At 52.3% G+C, this 15511-nt stretch overlaps 7 protein-coding genes across 7 annotated transcripts; 3 read left to right on the top strand and 4 right to left on the bottom strand.

Annotated features, from left to right (window-relative positions):
• The first annotated feature begins 227 nt into the window (after window positions 1-227).
• Window positions 228-5799, top strand: TrAtP1_010286 (uncharacterized protein). Its single transcript, XM_014089816.2, has 6 exons — window positions 228-1370; window positions 1464-1492; window positions 1552-1600; window positions 1670-1919; window positions 2015-4496; window positions 4563-5799. Exons 5-6 carry the CDS (start codon window positions 2177-2179, stop codon window positions 5738-5740), a joined length of 3498 nt encoding a protein of 1165 aa, XP_013945291.2. The 5' UTR covers window positions 228-1370; window positions 1464-1492; window positions 1552-1600; window positions 1670-1919; window positions 2015-2176; the 3' UTR covers window positions 5741-5799.
• A 40-nt stretch (window positions 5800-5839) lies between these two features.
• TrAtP1_010287 (uncharacterized protein) lies at window positions 5840-7253 on the bottom strand. The gene is made up of 3 exons (XM_014089815.2): window positions 7046-7253; window positions 6803-6908; window positions 5840-6744 (listed from the first exon to the last, which is right to left on the bottom strand). The coding sequence occupies exons 1-3, from the start codon at window positions 7183-7185 to the stop codon at window positions 6235-6237; spliced, it is 756 nt and encodes a 251-aa protein (XP_013945290.2). The 5' UTR covers window positions 7186-7253; the 3' UTR covers window positions 5840-6234.
• Window positions 7254-7585: 332 nt separating this feature from the next.
• TrAtP1_010288 (uncharacterized protein) lies at window positions 7586-8217 on the top strand (the record flags this gene model as incomplete). Its single annotated transcript, XM_014089814.2, has 2 exons — window positions 7586-7946; window positions 8018-8217. 2 exons carry the CDS (start codon window positions 7586-7588, stop codon window positions 8215-8217), a joined length of 561 nt encoding a protein of 186 aa, XP_013945289.2.
• Window positions 8218-8708: 491 nt separating this feature from the next.
• Window positions 8709-9413, bottom strand: TrAtP1_010289 (uncharacterized protein; the record flags this gene model as incomplete). The annotated part of the gene is made up of 1 exon (XM_066114641.1): window positions 8709-9413. One exon carries the CDS (start codon window positions 9411-9413, stop codon window positions 8709-8711), a length of 705 nt encoding a protein of 234 aa, XP_065970737.1.
• A 268-nt stretch (window positions 9414-9681) lies between these two features.
• On the bottom strand, window positions 9682-10440 carry TrAtP1_010290 (uncharacterized protein; the record flags this gene model as incomplete). Its single annotated transcript, XM_014089555.2, has 1 exon — window positions 9682-10440. The coding sequence occupies one exon, from the start codon at window positions 10438-10440 to the stop codon at window positions 9682-9684; it is 759 nt and encodes a 252-aa protein (XP_013945030.2).
• Window positions 10441-10678: 238 nt separating this feature from the next.
• On the top strand, window positions 10679-13466 carry TrAtP1_010291 (uncharacterized protein). Its single transcript, XM_014089813.2, has 2 exons — window positions 10679-10941; window positions 11040-13466. The coding sequence occupies exons 1-2, from the start codon at window positions 10839-10841 to the stop codon at window positions 13382-13384; spliced, it is 2448 nt and encodes an 815-aa protein (XP_013945288.1). The 5' UTR covers window positions 10679-10838; the 3' UTR covers window positions 13385-13466.
• On the bottom strand, window positions 13467-15333 carry TrAtP1_010292 (uncharacterized protein). Its single transcript, XM_014089537.2, has 4 exons — window positions 14363-15333; window positions 14159-14287; window positions 13991-14097; window positions 13467-13933 (listed from the first exon to the last, which is right to left on the bottom strand). The coding sequence occupies exons 1-4, from the start codon at window positions 15263-15265 to the stop codon at window positions 13525-13527; spliced, it is 1548 nt and encodes a 515-aa protein (XP_013945012.2). The 5' UTR covers window positions 15266-15333; the 3' UTR covers window positions 13467-13524.
• Window positions 15334-15511: the final 178 nt, after the last annotated feature.

Raw genomic sequence — 15511 nt, forward strand, 5'->3', positions numbered from 1 at the left:
GAGACGAGACAACAGGGCTAACAATGCCAGCCTGATTTGTGGTCTACGCCAACAAAGGCGCGCAGATGGCAAAGAGGAATTACTTGAGAGTACATCTTTAAATGATGGTTGCCAGTGTAACACCCAGTTGGGTTTGTAGCCTATAGAATGAGCCGCCCAAGAAGAAGAAAAGAATTGAGAAAACTGCCCAAGCTCCATACGGATTCCATCTGGTGAATTGGGCGCTGGTGGCTCCAAGGCATGTTCGGCGTTGGCCTCCCACTGATCTGAGTAACATGAAGTTTCCTGCGCATAATACAGGCCTCGTCCCCCGCTCGTCATCGGCTTGCGTCTTCGCCTTCTACATCTTTACCAACATTTCAAGACGCTCTGTCGACTTGTCCGAAAAAATAGCCAAAACGAGAGCTTGTAGCTTGTCCCATTTCGGAGACGCCTCAGCTGTTGACGCCTCGGGCTGTCTTTATGCGCCTTTGAGCTGGGATCGAGCCCACCCACCGCGCGTACGAACCGACACAGAATCCGACTTGGTTGCCCAGTAATTACCTACCTGGGACTACTACGAGGAGGTAGTATTCTCTAGCTTTACGCATTCCAGAGCAACCTAGACTATCCATTTTCCCTGGTTCACACGAGTCGATCCGTCTGATAGGCCACATGCGCTTTCACGCCCTACCCCGCAACAAGCTCCAAGTACGGCGTGTGAAGCATAATTGATATCAATCTCGAGCTAGGGACCGGATCCAGCAACGGCCCTTTTTTCTCTTTTGGGCAGCCTTTTAACAAACAGGCCAATACCGCCTTTTCCCTTTCCCCGTTGCGCGTTGATTGCGTCTGGAACACACGTCAGGCTGCCATCCTGGAGCCTGTGGCTTCGTAGAGGTGGTTGTTGCCTGAGTCACACCCGATCCGCAGCTGCGGGAGCGCCAAAGCACCGCCGGCTCATGTGGCGCGCTCCGGCAGGCAAGTTAGCGGCAGATGGCCTGGCATCTGGCAAGGGCAACGGCCTCTGGCCTGGCCCGGCCTCGGGACCTGCTCCGGGCGCGGTTCCCAGGGCCCTGTCGACGCTGCGTGGTTCGTCTGCGGGTGACGTGACTGGCTCCGGCTCGAGCTCAGACTTAGACCTTGCAGGGCGTGGCCCGGGAGACACACCCCTGGGCCACAGCATCGAGAAGTGGGCGGGCGTTGCTGATGATGCCGGCGAGGCTCATGTGCCTGGGGCTGATATTAGAGACGCCTCACCCGCCCAGCAGCTTCTGGATGGAGGCCAGGCAGAAACCCCAGGCGGCAATGGAGAGCAAGCAATAATGGCGTCGAGGGCTTACCAGCTTGAGATGCTCGAGCAGAGCCTGAGGCAGAATGTGATTGTTGCTGTAAGTGGGAGTTTCTTTGTTACTTGCATCAACTGTCACATGTTGGTGTTGTAGTGTTTACCAAAAGTAACGTGTTCTGACTGATGGATGTAGATGGACACGGGGAGTGGCAAGACCCAAGTGTAAGTCGAGATAGACCTGTCGATTACTCCATGTATATGCTGACCTTGTCTTGTGTCAGGGCTGTACTTCGTATCAAGGCGGAATTGGAGAGATGCGACCCAAAAAAGGTGGGCTGCCAATGGCTTTATGCTGGTATCAAGCAATATACATGTAATCGCTAACAAGACAACCGCTAGATTGTTTGGTTCATCACGCCAACTGTCCATTTGAGTGCCCAGCAGCATACAGTTCTGAAGCTGCAGATCCCCTCGGTGCCCATGCAGATGCTCGCTGGCAATCGCCATCTACCTACTTGGACGCAGGAGATGTGGACTCCTCTTCTGGCAAAGACTCGAGTTGTCATTACAACGCCCCAGATTCTCCTGGATGCTCTCGACCATGCTTACCTTAAGATGGAACACCTGGCGCTGATAGTATTTGATGAAGGTATGCTTTTCAACATCGCCAAGAAGCGGTCAAGAAACAAGGTAGCTTTACCTCTACATGTTTCGAATTGCTGACACGTCTTGGCTCTTATATAGTCCATAATTGTGTTGGAAAATACCCTGGCGGCAAGATCATGCAGCATCATTATCATCCATGCCTGTCGGCTGGTAAGAGCGTGCCCGCAATCTTGGGCTTGACAGCAACCCCCAGCATCCAATCCGAGGCTACAGATCTCGTAGCCTTGGAGCAGCTGATGGATGCAAGATGCATCTCCCCCCACGCTGCACCGAGACGAGCTCCTCAAATGCGTCAAACGACCCAGCATCCAGCATAAAGCCTACATACCTGCCGAGGAATATTCCACCCCTGCCATGAAGTCTCTAAGTAGGGTCTATAGTGATCTGGATATTAACAAAGACCCTTTTGTGCAGTCGCTAAGGGAAAACCTTACGGAGAGGAACGGACGCTTGTTAGAGAAAACTATACTCAAAGAAGACACTTATACGCAGATTCAAATGAAGACGTTCAAGTCTCAGTCGCAGAGCATATGCAAACAGCTTGGGCCTTGGGCTGCTGACCTTTTCATCTGGAAGAGCATATCGTCGTATCTTGACAAGGCTGAATACGGCGACGAGTTTTTCGACCAGTGGTATCAGTGTCGGGACCGTGAAAAGAAGTACCTGGCCGGCATCTTTCGCCGAGTCGAGGTCGAACCCCCTCCCAAGGCCCCCCAAGGTTTGAACGACATTTCAGACAAAGTCCTCGTGCTTTTGGAAGAACTCTTGTCAATCGATGAACAAAGCACAATGGGAATCATCTTTGTCGAGGAGCGGGTCATGGTGAAAATGCTGGCCGAGATCCTCTCCATCAACCCGGCCATTAAGAAAAAATACAGAGTTGGCACCATGGTTGGATCTTCCAGCTACTCATCAAAGCGAAGAGTCGTGTATGATTTTGGAGACAAGGGCGACCTCAAGGCTCTGCAGAATTTCCGCTCTGGCAAGATTAACCTGCTCATTGCAACCGCGGTCTTGGAAGAGGGAATTGACGTCCCTGCCTGCAATCTTGTCATCTGCTTTGACGTCCCAAAGACTTCAAAATCATTTATACAAAGGCGCGGACGGGCGCGGATGAAGGACTCGAGGCTGGTCCTTTTCTTTGACGAGGGTGACGCTTCCTCGAAGAAATGGGAGGAGAAGGAAGATGAGATGGCGAGGCTCTTTGAAGACGAACAGAGAGAGATTCAGCAACTGGAGATGATTGAAGAATCTGAGAGCCTAGGCACCATATGTTATACTCACCCAGTGACCGGGGCGAGGCTCGACTTTGACAATGCCAAACCGCACTTGGAGCACTTTTGCAGGACCTTGTCGCCGACGGAGTTTGTTGACAGCCGACCAGATTACATCATTCACAAAGAGGACGGTGTGGGTTCCAATGCTTTGACTGCCACTGTTTTGCTTCCGCCATTCATACCTGTGAACCCGAGGCAGTACAACAGTGCGTCTGTGTGGCGATCAGAAAAGAATGCCACCAAAGATGCCGCCTTCCAAGCCTACATGGCCCTCAACGATGCCGGGCTCCTAAACGACAATCTATTGCCATTCAAAGCGGATGAGATTCCCGGAATCGATAGCCGAGTGCCTGAGGTGGCTGTTGAGCCCATGATGAAGCCATGGCATCATGTTGCCCCTGCGTGGCGAGAGACCGGCGATAAATGGCTCTACTCTCTCACTTTCTATGAAGAAAACGGCCAGGTGATTGGCGAGTATGAGATTTTGCTGCCCGTAAAGCTTAATCAGCCTCCGTCTCTAGACTTGTTCCTCGACAGAGGCCATAAGCTGGAACTGCGATTCTCTGAAGGGAGGTCAGTGCCGCATGGCCAGGTTGCGTCTTTGCCAGACCATACGTCAGCTCTTCTCGCGCTGCATTTCTGCCACAGGTGGCCCAAAGATGAGCTTCACAACGAAGGACGAGAACACGTGGTGCGGATTTGGGCAAAGAGTGACTCGCTCTCGATGGACCAAATTGGTGCAGTTGGATTTGATCCGTTCGATGAGGACGTTAGAAGCGGACGATATCTTATACGAGACAACACCAACTCTCCCTACACCTACAAGGACATAATCGAATGCAAGCCCTCCATCACTCTGGTGCAGAATGCCTTTTATGGGTTTGAAAAGGCTCCCGAAAAGGGGCCTTATCTCGTGCTCAAGAAGTGGACGCGGAGAACCGATTTCCTGCACCGCTTGCAAGGCAACCCCGAGAAAGAACAAGCTAGCAGCAGGCCTTACTCGCGGGTGTATCCCATGGAATGGGCCATAGTTGATACCGTACCGGCGACACATGCCATGTTTGGCATGATAATACCCACCATCATACATGAACTGGGCGTGATGCTCATGGCTAAGGAGCTGGCCACGACTGTTCTTGAGCCGGTCGGGATATCGGACTGGGGCTTGGTGAGAGAGGCTATATGTGCGCGGAGTGCGAATGAGCCGATGAATTATGAGAGACTGGAATTTTTGGGCGATTCCATTCTCAAGCTTTGCACTTGCATACAAGCTGCGGTTACTAGTGAGAAACACCCTCCCAATAACTATAGATTCCTTTTTTTCTTCTTGCTAACATTATGTTGCTCAGAACCCGATTGGCCTGAGGGCTACCTTTCCTACTGGAGAGATCGACTCATTTCCAACGTACGGCTATACCAGGCAGCAGTTGACTTTCGACTGCCCAGATTCCTAGTCACAAAGCCTTTCACAGGTCACAAGTGGCGTCCATTGTACTTGGAGGACGTCCTACAGGAAGATGTCAATGCGCCTACGACCGAGAGGAGGCTTTCGACCAAAACACTCGCGGATGTGGTTGAAGCGTTGATTGGTGCTTCATACTGCGAGGGAGGCATCGCCATGGCAGAGAAATGCATTGCCATGTTTCTCTCGGAAATCGACTGGGATGGCATAGACAAGGGCAGAGAGATTCTTTTCAACAGAGTGCCGCCAAATGAGCGTCTTCCGCCGATCTTGGAGCCCCTGGAGAGGTTGCTTGGATATACCTTTCAACGCAAGGCTCTTTTGACAGAGGCCCTGACGCACGCCTCGTTCATGGCGGACGGTGTGATGGACCATGGCAAGCGATCTCTCGAAAGGATGGAGTTTCTGGGCGATGCTGTCCTTGACCACGTTATCGTGACCAGGATTTTTGAAGTGAGGCCGGAGCTGCCTCATTATACGATGCATACGCTGAAGACGGGCTTGGTGAATGGCGACTTCCTCGCCTTCATGACGATGGAACACGGTCTGAAATCCATGGAGACTGTCGTGACGGAGGAAGGCAGCGTGGAGAACCAAGAAACGCATACCTATCTGTGGCAGTTTATGCGGCACGCGGCGAATTCCATTGGCATCGAGCAATTGGCGACGGCGACGAGACATGCTGCCCTGAGGGCAGAGATCCTCGACGTCATGGAGAACGGCGCGCACTATCCATGGGCTCTGCTGGCGGCGCTGAACCCGAAGAAGTTTTACTCTGATTTGTTTGAAGCTGTGCTTGGCGCCGTATGGGTGGATTCGGGGTCGATTGAGGCGTGCAGGGCTGTATGCGCGCAGTTTGGGCTGATGAAGTACCTGGAGCGGCTGCTGCGTGACAAGGTACATGTGCAGCATCCAAAGGAGCAGCTGGGCAAGTGGGCCAATTCGGAGACGGTGGTGTATGACTTCCATACGGAGGATGTGGTTGAGTCGCCGGGGGATAAGGAGTTCTTTTGCAAGGTCGTGATTGGGGAGAGGGTGGTTGTGGAGGTGAGGGGGGGGTATTAACAAGGAGGAGATTAAGACCAAGGCCGCGACGGAGGCGTTGAGAATTTTGCAGGAGGAGAAGAGGAGGAGGGATGCGGAGGGGGATGTGGTGATGGGGGAGGGGGATTGAATGATGTTTGTGGATGAGCGTTTTGTGGTTGTGTGGGAATGTTGTTGTTGAAGGTACTTTGTTTTAGGATGTATAAAAGGGGGCTATATGAGAGTTGTCGTCTTATATGCTAGATTGGTTGATTAGATAGACACCATACTTCATTTCGAGAGCGATGCTCACATCTTTTATTCGATTATATAGAAGGGTAAGCAATAGGGGGCCTCTTAATCATCTATTGTTCAAGTCTGGTCTATAAGAGAAAAGTTGTCCAGCATCCCAACTATACCAGTCCATATAAGCACAAAAATTGAACTGCCATATACACTTAGAAGTAGAGGCTGTAGAGGCAGTAGCCAAGATGTTGGATAGTAGATTAGGGTGCTGGGTAACTTGTCTAAAAGCATCAAGCATGCTGCTTCAGCTCTTCTAATATCAAATCCACCATCCATTCCAGAATCTTGTCCATGTCACCATCCACGCCCTTGTCACTCGGCACCCGAATCGCCTCTCGCTCCAGCACATCAGCCTTATACTCACCCTCCACATCCCCGTCCTGGAACATGTGCGAATGCTCTGCCACGTAGTTTGGCCAGACAATCTTGTCGACGTATCCCGGCGGGTCGGCCCAGAAGCCCTCCAGCGTGACGTATCCGTCGCGGGCCTCACGGCGGGCCTTGGCTTTGGCGTATGAGGCGCGCAGAAAGATTTTGATGTCGAGATGGGGCTGGATGGCGGCCATGGAGGGCGGGTAGAGGAGGAAGCCGTCCAGGATGCAGAGATGCAGGGTGGAAGTGCTCAGGGGGTGGGTTGAGGGGAGGAGGGAGGAGACTTTGGCTTTGAGGGCGGAGATGGTGGAAGGGGGCACGGGGCATTCGCCGACGGAGTTCTTGTCTTGGTAAGAGTCTAGAGTCGGCTGAGAGAGGGCTATTAGCAGGAGGGAGCCTTTGAGGAAGAGATGAGTAGCGACGTACTGGAAAAGCGGCGTGTTGGCGGATATAAGAGAGAGCCTCGGCCATGGCGGGAATGTCTATAGACTCTGCGCAGTCCCAGTCGAGGAGATCATGCTTCTTCGGGAGCCTGAAGTTGCCTGTTAGTATATATATATATGTATATATATATATATACAAGTTATGAGGAGATACGGGATTGAAAAGTGAGTGAAAGAAACTTAAAAGTCACATTCACTCAATATACAATGGAGGGGCGAGTCTCACTCAGTCTCAGGCTTGTAAAAGTCATCTTCGTGCAAGATAAACGTGTTGGGGAAGATGTCGCGCAGCAGCCGGGCGAGCGTTGTCTTGCCGCTGGAAGAGCAGCCTGAGAGGGCCACGATGAGGGCCTTTTTGTCTGCCATGGTGGTGGTGAGAGAAGGAATGGCGTTGCGGATTCAAGGCGATTTATAACGGGCAAGACTGGGAGGATTCGCGGATTCACATGAATGCAGAGCACGCGGCCTTTAGCGCTGGATTAGCGGCCGAAGGTGGGGTTGGAGGGGTCTTTCAGGGCGGGCAGGTCGCCGTGTTCCGGTGGAAGAGCGCTGTGGCTGCAGCTAGTGGCGCTCTTTTTTCTTTTCTCGACTTTGAAACTTGCATGTCCCGTATCGCTTGCAACTCCTGAGCATCACCGCCTTGAGACTCTGCCTCTCATCTTGTCCCGCCCATCTTCCATACCAAAACTACCCACCAGATCATACAACAAACCTGCTCTCGTCGTATCCAACAGTCAATTCTTCGCCCACGCTCCCACCCCCCGCCATGGCTTCTCCCGACCAGCCCACCCAGACGGGCATGATCCTCACCACCGCCCTCGCCAGTGTCGTCACAGGCTACGTGTTTGGCATCTATACCGCCAGAGGATATCTCATCTCCCCAGCTCTAGCGGAAGAACGTCGAAAGTACCACAACGATCCTGTCGAGAGCGAGGAAAGCGACGTGGACGAGGACGATGCCACACTGGACCATGCACCGAACTGGGCCAACGGGCTGGATGCGGATATGAGACAGGGGCTCAAGTTTAGAGACTCGGGAGTGGCGGAGAAGAGGAGCTTGATGGAAGACACTAGCGAGGAGTGTAAGCTGGTGTTGGTTGTGAGGACGGATCTGGGCATGACCAAAGGTACGATTCTCTTGTTCTGCCTCTCTTCTTTGCTTGTGAGCTCCTAACTAACAAGACTCGTTTCATCATAGGCAAAATCGCTGCTCAGTGCTCTCACGCCACGCTCGCCTGCTACAAGGCCCTCGCCCGCGCCGACCCGTCCTCCCCCCGAACGCAAGCTGCTCGCCCGCTGGGAGCGCTTCGGCCAGGCCAAGATCGCCGTCCAAGTCAAGAGCCAAGCCGAGATGCTGGAGCTGCGAGGCAAAGCCCGCGCAATGGGGCTCACGGCTGAGGTGATTCAGGACGCGGGCCGGACGCAGATTGAGGCGGGCAGCATGACGGTGCTGGGCGTCGGACCGGCACCGAAGAGCTTGGTGGACAAGGTTACGGGAGGGCTGAAGCTGTTGTAAGAGGACGTACAGTTATATATACATACATACGGGATATTATTGCATGGTTTTTTGATTTACATGGGCTGAAAGAGAAGACTTGCGGGCATTGCTGCATCAACGGCGTCCAGGCGACAAGACAGGCTGCTAAGCATTTTTAAGCCACGGTAGGATGCTATGAGCTTCTATGTATGGGTTTAGCAAGATCAAAAATGGCATTCTGGGAACAGAAGGGAAGAAAAAGAATAAAGTGTTTGACGATTCTATGACAAGACATCTCTTGCCGTCAGCGTACATGGCTGCCATCTCATCCATTTCACTGCACATCCATTCCTTTTGTCTATCATGCCATGGGTATTAGTATATACTACGTTTTGATATGTACCAACTGCTATTACTCCTTCTTCGCAAACCGTGACAGCGCCGGCCCCAGATCTTCTTCTACCTCCTGTCGCTTCTTGTCGTTCTTCTTCTGCTGCTCCTTCCACAGCTCGTCCACCCGCATCCTCTTCTCGTCGATGATGTTCCTCTTGCGCTGCTTGCGCAGGTACTTCTTCAACGCGCCATTCTTTCCTCTCGCGCGGTTGCGAATCTCCTCGGCAATGTCCGCGGGTTTGGCGTCCAGGTCCTTCTCGGCCTTGCGCTGCGCGTCGGACCGCAGATCGATGTTGCCGACAAAGTTGGGGTCCAGGGCAATCATCTCGGGCGACAGCTTGTTGAGCAGGCCGCGGACCTCAGTCTCCTGTCGCTGCTTGTTCGTCTCAAAGGGGTTGGCCTCGAAGGCGTCGAAGTTGGCCTCTCCGGCGCCGGGGACGATGACGGAGGAGAAGCCCTTGTCGTGGCTTATGCCGAGGACATCTTCAAAGGGGCACCAGCGGACGCGCTCGACGGTCTTGCCTTCGCGGCCCCATTTCATGTAGGGATGTGTTACTCGCTCCTGGGTGGCGGCGTTCTTGTTGAAGAGGCCCTTCCAAATGGTCATGGAGGTGCCCCAGCCGACGGCTGTGAGGCCGGTATCTGAGATGGCGACGGAAGAGGCCGGGGTGTATGTCGAGTAGGTGTTGACTTCCTTGAACATTCGAATGTCCCAGACGGCCATTTTGGCGTCCTGTCCTGCTGAGACCATGTATCGGCCCTCTCGATCGACGGCAACGGATCGCACAGGGCCTCGATGTGCTAATAGTTTGACGACTGGCTCGGCGGAGTTTGGCGACCAGAGAGTTACTGTGCCGTTTTGATGTCCGGCGTGGATGATGGCGTTGTAGGGGTTGTGAGTTAATGAGCAAGGGGGGGCCAAGTCTTGATGGGATTTCGGCGACGACCTGGCCGGTCGAGGTGTCTTGGTACTTGAGAACGCCTCCGGTGTTCTAGATATCGTGGTTAGTTGGATATCCCATTTCTCGTTTGAAAGACAAAAAAAAAAAAAAAAAAATTCGTACCATTGTAGCCAAGAGGAAGTGGTATGGGAGAAACTCCATGTGTGTGACTTCGGAGTGCTTCCGCAGGCAATGTAATTCGACGCCATTTCGGTCGTATATGTAGACATATTTCTTCTGCGCCACCGCGAAGAATTGGTTGTTATGCAGCCACTTGACATCTCGAATTGTCTCTCCCAGCTGAATCTCGCATCCGAGCTTGCCCTCTCGCCAGTCCATGGTCGCGATGTGGCCCTTTCGCCCACCGAGCAGCAGTTCTCGTCCGTTCTTCGAGTAGTCGCATAGGTACGGACCCAGTTGATCCAAGTTGAGCTCGAATCGCTTCTTCGCCGTCTCGACTGCAACATTGGCCACAATCTCGTCTTGTCGGACCTTGTATGTTCGTTCCAGCTCTCCTTCGGCCTCGAGGAATCCGGATTCGTTTTCTAGCAGGATCTCGGCATCTTTAGCTTTCAGGGCCGCATTCTGATATTTGTTCTCCAGCTCTTTCAAATTCCTTCGGAGTTTCTTGTCTTTAATCTGCTTGGTGTTGATCTGCTTTCCTCGACCATAGGCCTGGTTGGCTTCCCTTATCCGTCGGGCCTTTTCTCTCTCTGCGCGAGTGGCTATGTCTGTTCGTCGCTCTTTGGTGACAATTGCATCGCTCTTGCGGGCCGTGGGAGGCCGCGCGACGGCTGTTTCAGCACCCATTGTGCTGATGAGACTTTTGGACGATTTTCGCGATCAAACTCGAGAAATCAAGACGCCCGGGTTCTAGGCTATGAAAGGTTGCAGACAAAATTTCCAGCGCCCAGACTTTGTCGCGGCCTATCGCAGTGCTGCTATTGGCAGAGCAAGAATGCGCTAGCCCACCGCGGTTATCGATAACGAGCCACAACAAAAAATTCTCGATAACCAAGAAAACCCCACCATCTAGATAATCGATTCTGCATTTTGTCTTGCGCTTCTGTATAGGCTAATCTTGCGAAACCTTGGAGGATTCGCATTGGAGTGAAAAATTGCCGAAAAATACCTGCTGTTGAGCATTTCACAACATAACAAACTGGCATCGCTACCGTTTCGGTTCAAGGCTGGGGGGCGACGCAAACATGTCCGCCGTGGCGCATCATCATCGGCCCACGACAAAAGTCACCAACAAGCCATTCAAGTCCAGGGCTGCTTCCAAGCATGAGCTGAGGGATCGCGCAAAAGGTGTGGAAACCCAACTGTGTGGAATTAAACTTTGCTTCTTTGTTTTCTTATAACTTTCTCCCATATGTTGCGCACAACTCTAACATTGCATTCCACAGGCCGAGTCCCAGACGAAAAAGGATCGCGCAAAACTCCCCACCAACAAGTCATGTCTAAATTCGACCGACGGAACCAGGCGAAGCAGACTCGCCTCACAAAGCACAGAGAGCACCTGAAGGAGACGTCGGTTTTCTCCGGGAAAGATGCAGCCCCGAGGATCGCTGCCGTCATTCCTCTTTGCGCTGATGGCGACGCCAAGGCGGCCATTCAGTCGCTGAATAGCAGCGTCGATATCGAGGCCGATCTTAGCAGCAACAACCTCCAAGTGACGGTCGACCGTTTCAAGCAGAAGCTGCAGTATGTTGCTCTCGAAAGGGATCTTGGCGCTTGCTTGAACGCCGCCAGCGCTGCCGATTTCGTCATTATTGTTCTATCTGCCTCTGTCGAGGTTGACGCATTGGGAGAGCTGATTCTTCGAAGCGTCGAGAGCCAGGGCTTGTCGACATTGTTCACGATGGTACAAGGGCTTGATAAAATTGAACCAGCAAAGCAGAGGCCTGGTGTAATGAGCTCGCTCAAGTCCTTCATTATGCATTTCCACCCCGAGCAAGAGAAGCTCTATAGCATCGATAATAGGCAGGACTGTGCCAACCTCATGCGATCCCTCTGCAGCACAACCCCCAAGGGCATCAGGTGGAGGGATGAGAGGAGCTGGATGCTGGCGGAAAGCGTCAAGTTTGCATCCAACGACTCGGAATCTACAATCATCACCGGTGTAGTTAGGGGTAAAGGGTTGAAGGCGGATCGACTGATACAGGTCGGCGACTGGGGCACATATCAGATTGAAAAGATTGTTGCCGCCCCTCTACCAAAGCAAATTAAGAAGAAAGGAGAGACGACGGTTGAGACCGAGGAAGAAAAGGTTCTGGAAGAGCCCTCTGAGGATCGAGATGACCTGGATCAACTCGCGCCTGAGGATGTTATGATGGACGCAGAAGATGACGCCGCCATGTCTGTGGCGCCATCAGAGAAGAAGGGTGTATTGTTAGACGAGCATCATTACTTTTCGGACGAGGAGGATGAGGCAACGGCTGGAACGAAAAAAGTACCCAAGGGAACTTCAAAATACCAGTCCGCTTGGTATCTGGATGACGTGTCGGATTCCGGCTCTGACATGGAAGATATGGAGATGGATGACGAAAACGCTGAAGAGGAGGAAATTGGTCCCGAGGATGGTGTGGAAGGCTTTGCCCAGCCTGAGCCCACAGAAGCTGCTGCTTCGGAATACCCCCAATCTGAGATGATGGAGCCTAATGAAGATGAGGATGCTGTTCAGCTGGAGCAGTATCGAGCACGGAAGCGTGATGAGGCTGAAGACGACAGAGAGTTCCCCGATGAAGTTGAGCTTCACCCTAATGTTCTGGCCAGAGAGAGATTGGCTCGATACCGTGGTTTGAAGAGTCTCCGAACTTCTCCTTGGCAGGAAGATGAGGATCGAGCTTACGAACCAGAAGAATGGCGCCGATTGCTGCAGATTCCTGACTACAACTCTTCGCGCTCAAGAGCGACTCGTGAGGCTTTGGTTGGTGGTGTGCAGCCTGGAACTCGCGTTCATGTCTATATCAAGGGCATCCCAACTGCCACAGCGCAGTCCTACAACCCCAACTCCCCAGTCACATTAGTTTCTCTGCTCCGACATGAGAACAAGAAGACTGTGGTTAACTATCTGATTAACCTCAGCTCTGATTATACTGCTTCGATCAAGGCCAAGGAGGAGCTGATTGCTCAATGCGGCCCTCGAAGAATGGTTATCAAGCCTCTTTTCTCACAGTCTGGCTCGACGCCAAACGACGTACACAAGTACTGCCGATACCTACACCCTGGCCAATCGGCCATTGCCACATTCATGGGACCTGTTACGTGGGGCGCTGTTCCTGTCTTATTCTTCAAGCGGACAGTTGCGGGCACAGATGTTGAGGGTGAGGGTGAGGGCACATCAAACGCTGGCCTGACGTTGATTGCGACAGGCACGGCTCTGCCTCCTTCAACATCCCGCGTTGTTGCCAAGCGTGTCGTCCTCGCCGGCCACCCATACCACATTCACAAGAAGATTGTCACCATTCGATACATGTTCTTCAACCGTGAGGACGTGGAGTGGTTCAAGGCTATGCCCCTGTGGACCAAGCGCGGACGTAGCGGTTTTTTCAAGGAGCCTCTGGGCACTCACGGCTACTTCAAGGCGACGTTTGACGGACGTATCAACCCTCAGGACTCTGTGGCGATTAGCTTGTATAAGAGGGTTTGGCCGAGACATGCGGTCCCTGTTGCTGGGCCGTTGTTGGAAGCCGGTGCTGTTGCTGCTGGACAGGCGCAGGAGCTGGATGGAGATACCATGATGGAGTGATGAAACTTGTAGAAGACATGATGGCATATTCTAGAGCTTATGATTATTATGAATGTTTTCTCTCTCATTATACATTATTACTTGTGTATCCGTTTCTCTGGAAAGAGAATTCCATGATGTGTGTATTGTGAGGCTTCAGTTTACGGGGCTTTGACGTAGCCAACTGCTATTTCTGACGAGTCCAATTCATACTTGATAAGTGAAGACGCCAGTGTAATCAACGTCCCAAGCTGATCCAGCCCTTCGCACCACCTCAACACGTCTTTTATTATACATCCACAGTTATCGCCAGCGGTGGTGCTGCTGACAAACTCCTCAGCAGACAACTGCTGCGACAGCTTGTAATCAGAAAGGGTGAGGATCTTGTCAGCAGATCTGCCGCGGAGAAAGGCATTGTATCGCTTCTTCCATTCATACGTGGAAGGGACTTCCCAGAGATCGCGGATACAGGGGAGGGGTGCGTTGGCGAATTTTTGACAGCTGCGGAAGTCTTGCTGGCGGAATCTGATTTCGAGGAATATTTCTACGGTGTAGATGAGACATACTGTTCTAATTTGTGATTTGTTAGTAAAGGGAGACAGAGAAAGAGGCAAGAAATCCGATTACCTTCGTGTAGCTTCATACTGAGCCCACGTTTTGCGATCAAGAGGATTGTCGAGAGTGTCGACGAATGTATTGTACTCTAGGGTCTCGTGTACTTTTCCACAACAATGCTGTGTAGTATTTTTGTTGGCTTACTGACTTTGGAGAGGGCTGATGCAATGATGTGCTTACTGTTAATGCTGTGAGAAGAAACCTGACGTCGTTCTTCATTACTGTATCTGTGTCCTGTGCTTGGAGTAGCATGTATGTCATCATGGCCTGCATGGATTCGACTAATGTCTCCATGTCAAATGACTCATACTGGCATATTCAAAAAGGGACAGGTTAGTTTACGGATTTTTAATATGAATCAGGGCATAAGATATGCAATAATACCTCATGATCCAATCTGGCGATTTCTTTGTATATCGTCTCCCATATAAAAGGGCTGCTGGCCGGGGTTCTCTCCAGCCACATGCCTACCAGGGCCGCGCAGATACTTAACGTTTTCCCCAGACACTCGTGCTTTTGTGCCTTTGCACAATTATATGTTGTACTGTCATCCAGAGCACATTTGCTGTGGATATAGGGAGGAAGGGAGAGCCCGCTGACCATCAAGGCGGGATAGGCGCTCACCTGGCCAAAGATGGTCTTTGTTGTGAGGATTGCATTTGCAGTGAGGCCGCGACGGCTGGTGAGCATGCAAGACGAGGAGTCGTTGGCGAGAACGTCTGATTGGGTGCCTGGGACGTTGATGCGAAGGCGAGCGTCTTGGGTCTCTGCAACAGCCGTGTCATGACTAATGCCCATGTCGATGCTATTCATGAATCTCGTGATGTTATGACAGGGCTCTATCAACGACGCGATGGTAAAGGCCATATCAGGCCCGAGACCGAGATCAGCTGGCATTGTCACCGGCCAAGTGGCAGAAGATTCCACAGACGGAGCCAGGACTGGCGCAGCGGCTTCAAGAGGAGGCGAGTCGGTGGCCATTGCTAGCGATTCGCTCAGAGGACCAACTTCTGGATCCGCATAAACGCCAAGCTGATGTCTTGCGTGCTTAGCGGAGACTCTCCGGAAGTCCGTAGCGCCGCCATGCAGGTTCCCGGATCGATCCTCGTTGGCAGTACTAGTATTGGCCATGATGGTAGAGTAAGGGGCCATGCGCGGCATCGTGACGGCGGCATATTCGCACGAGAGGCCCTTGTCGAGGCATCGAGAGCAGCGGGGGAGAGTCAGGCTGCAGCGCGCTTTTGCCTTTCTGCACTGGACGCACGTCTTTTTCCTGGATATGGGCATCTTTCTCTTTACTCTACAGGATATGAAGACGATGAGATCAAAATTTACAAACTCTACTTGGAGATGAAGGTTGAGATGTGAATGTCCGTAAAAGGAAAGACACGGCCATTAAGCGACTTGGTATTAGTCAAGGGCGGGCGGATAATATCTCCGTGGTATCGGAGTTCGCGTGGGTCTCATGCCGGAGTTCAAGTGGATCTCGGTCAGGGGGGCAGCGAAGGCACCATGGCTTGATTGATGAAATCT

This window comes from Trichoderma atroviride, chromosome 5 (genome assembly GCF_020647795.1).
Source record: "Trichoderma atroviride chromosome 5, complete sequence".
Taxonomy (NCBI): domain Eukaryota; kingdom Fungi; phylum Ascomycota; class Sordariomycetes; order Hypocreales; family Hypocreaceae; genus Trichoderma; species Trichoderma atroviride.